Source organism: Phaethon lepturus, unplaced genomic scaffold, assembly GCF_000687285.1.
Source record: "Phaethon lepturus isolate BGI_N335 unplaced genomic scaffold, ASM68728v1 scaffold23921, whole genome shotgun sequence".
NCBI classification, from domain to species: domain Eukaryota; kingdom Metazoa; phylum Chordata; class Aves; order Phaethontiformes; family Phaethontidae; genus Phaethon; species Phaethon lepturus.
In genome coordinates, this window is record NW_010517313.1 from 1 (window position 1) to 304 (window position 304).

Here is a 304-nt window from a genome sequence, read left to right on the forward strand (position 1 = left end):
AGCCCCAACCTGTCCCCGCGTCCCCGCAGCTGCGCAACAAGCTGTCACCACAGGAGATCCAGCAGTTCGCCCTCCTGCTCCGCGAGTACCGCCTGGGCACGCCGGTGCGGGAGTACTGCGGGGAGCTCCTGCGCCTCTACGGGGACCGCAGGAAATTCCTCCTCCTGGGTGAGTGTCTGGGCTCCCGCTGCAGCCACCCTGTGTCACCGCGTCACCCTACCGATGTCCGTGCACCCCTTAGGGAGGGGGTGCTGGTGCTGGGTGTTCTCCGGGGGGCGTTGGGACCTCGCTGCTTGTGGCGAAC

The 304-nt window shown here is 68.1% G+C and overlaps 1 protein-coding gene across 1 annotated transcript in view; it reads left to right on the forward strand.

The window, feature by feature from the left end:
* Nucleotides 1–21: 21 nt before the first annotated feature.
* Nucleotides 22–304, forward strand: part of LOC104627949 (cerebral cavernous malformations 2 protein-like) — a gene marked incomplete at its 5' end in the record, with an annotated part of 795 nt that continues 512 nt past the window's right edge. The window contains one exon of the mRNA XM_010296366.1: nt 22–168. Coding sequence (XP_010294668.1) covers nt 22–168 — 147 coding nt within the window. The remainder of the gene's footprint in view (nt 169–304) is intronic.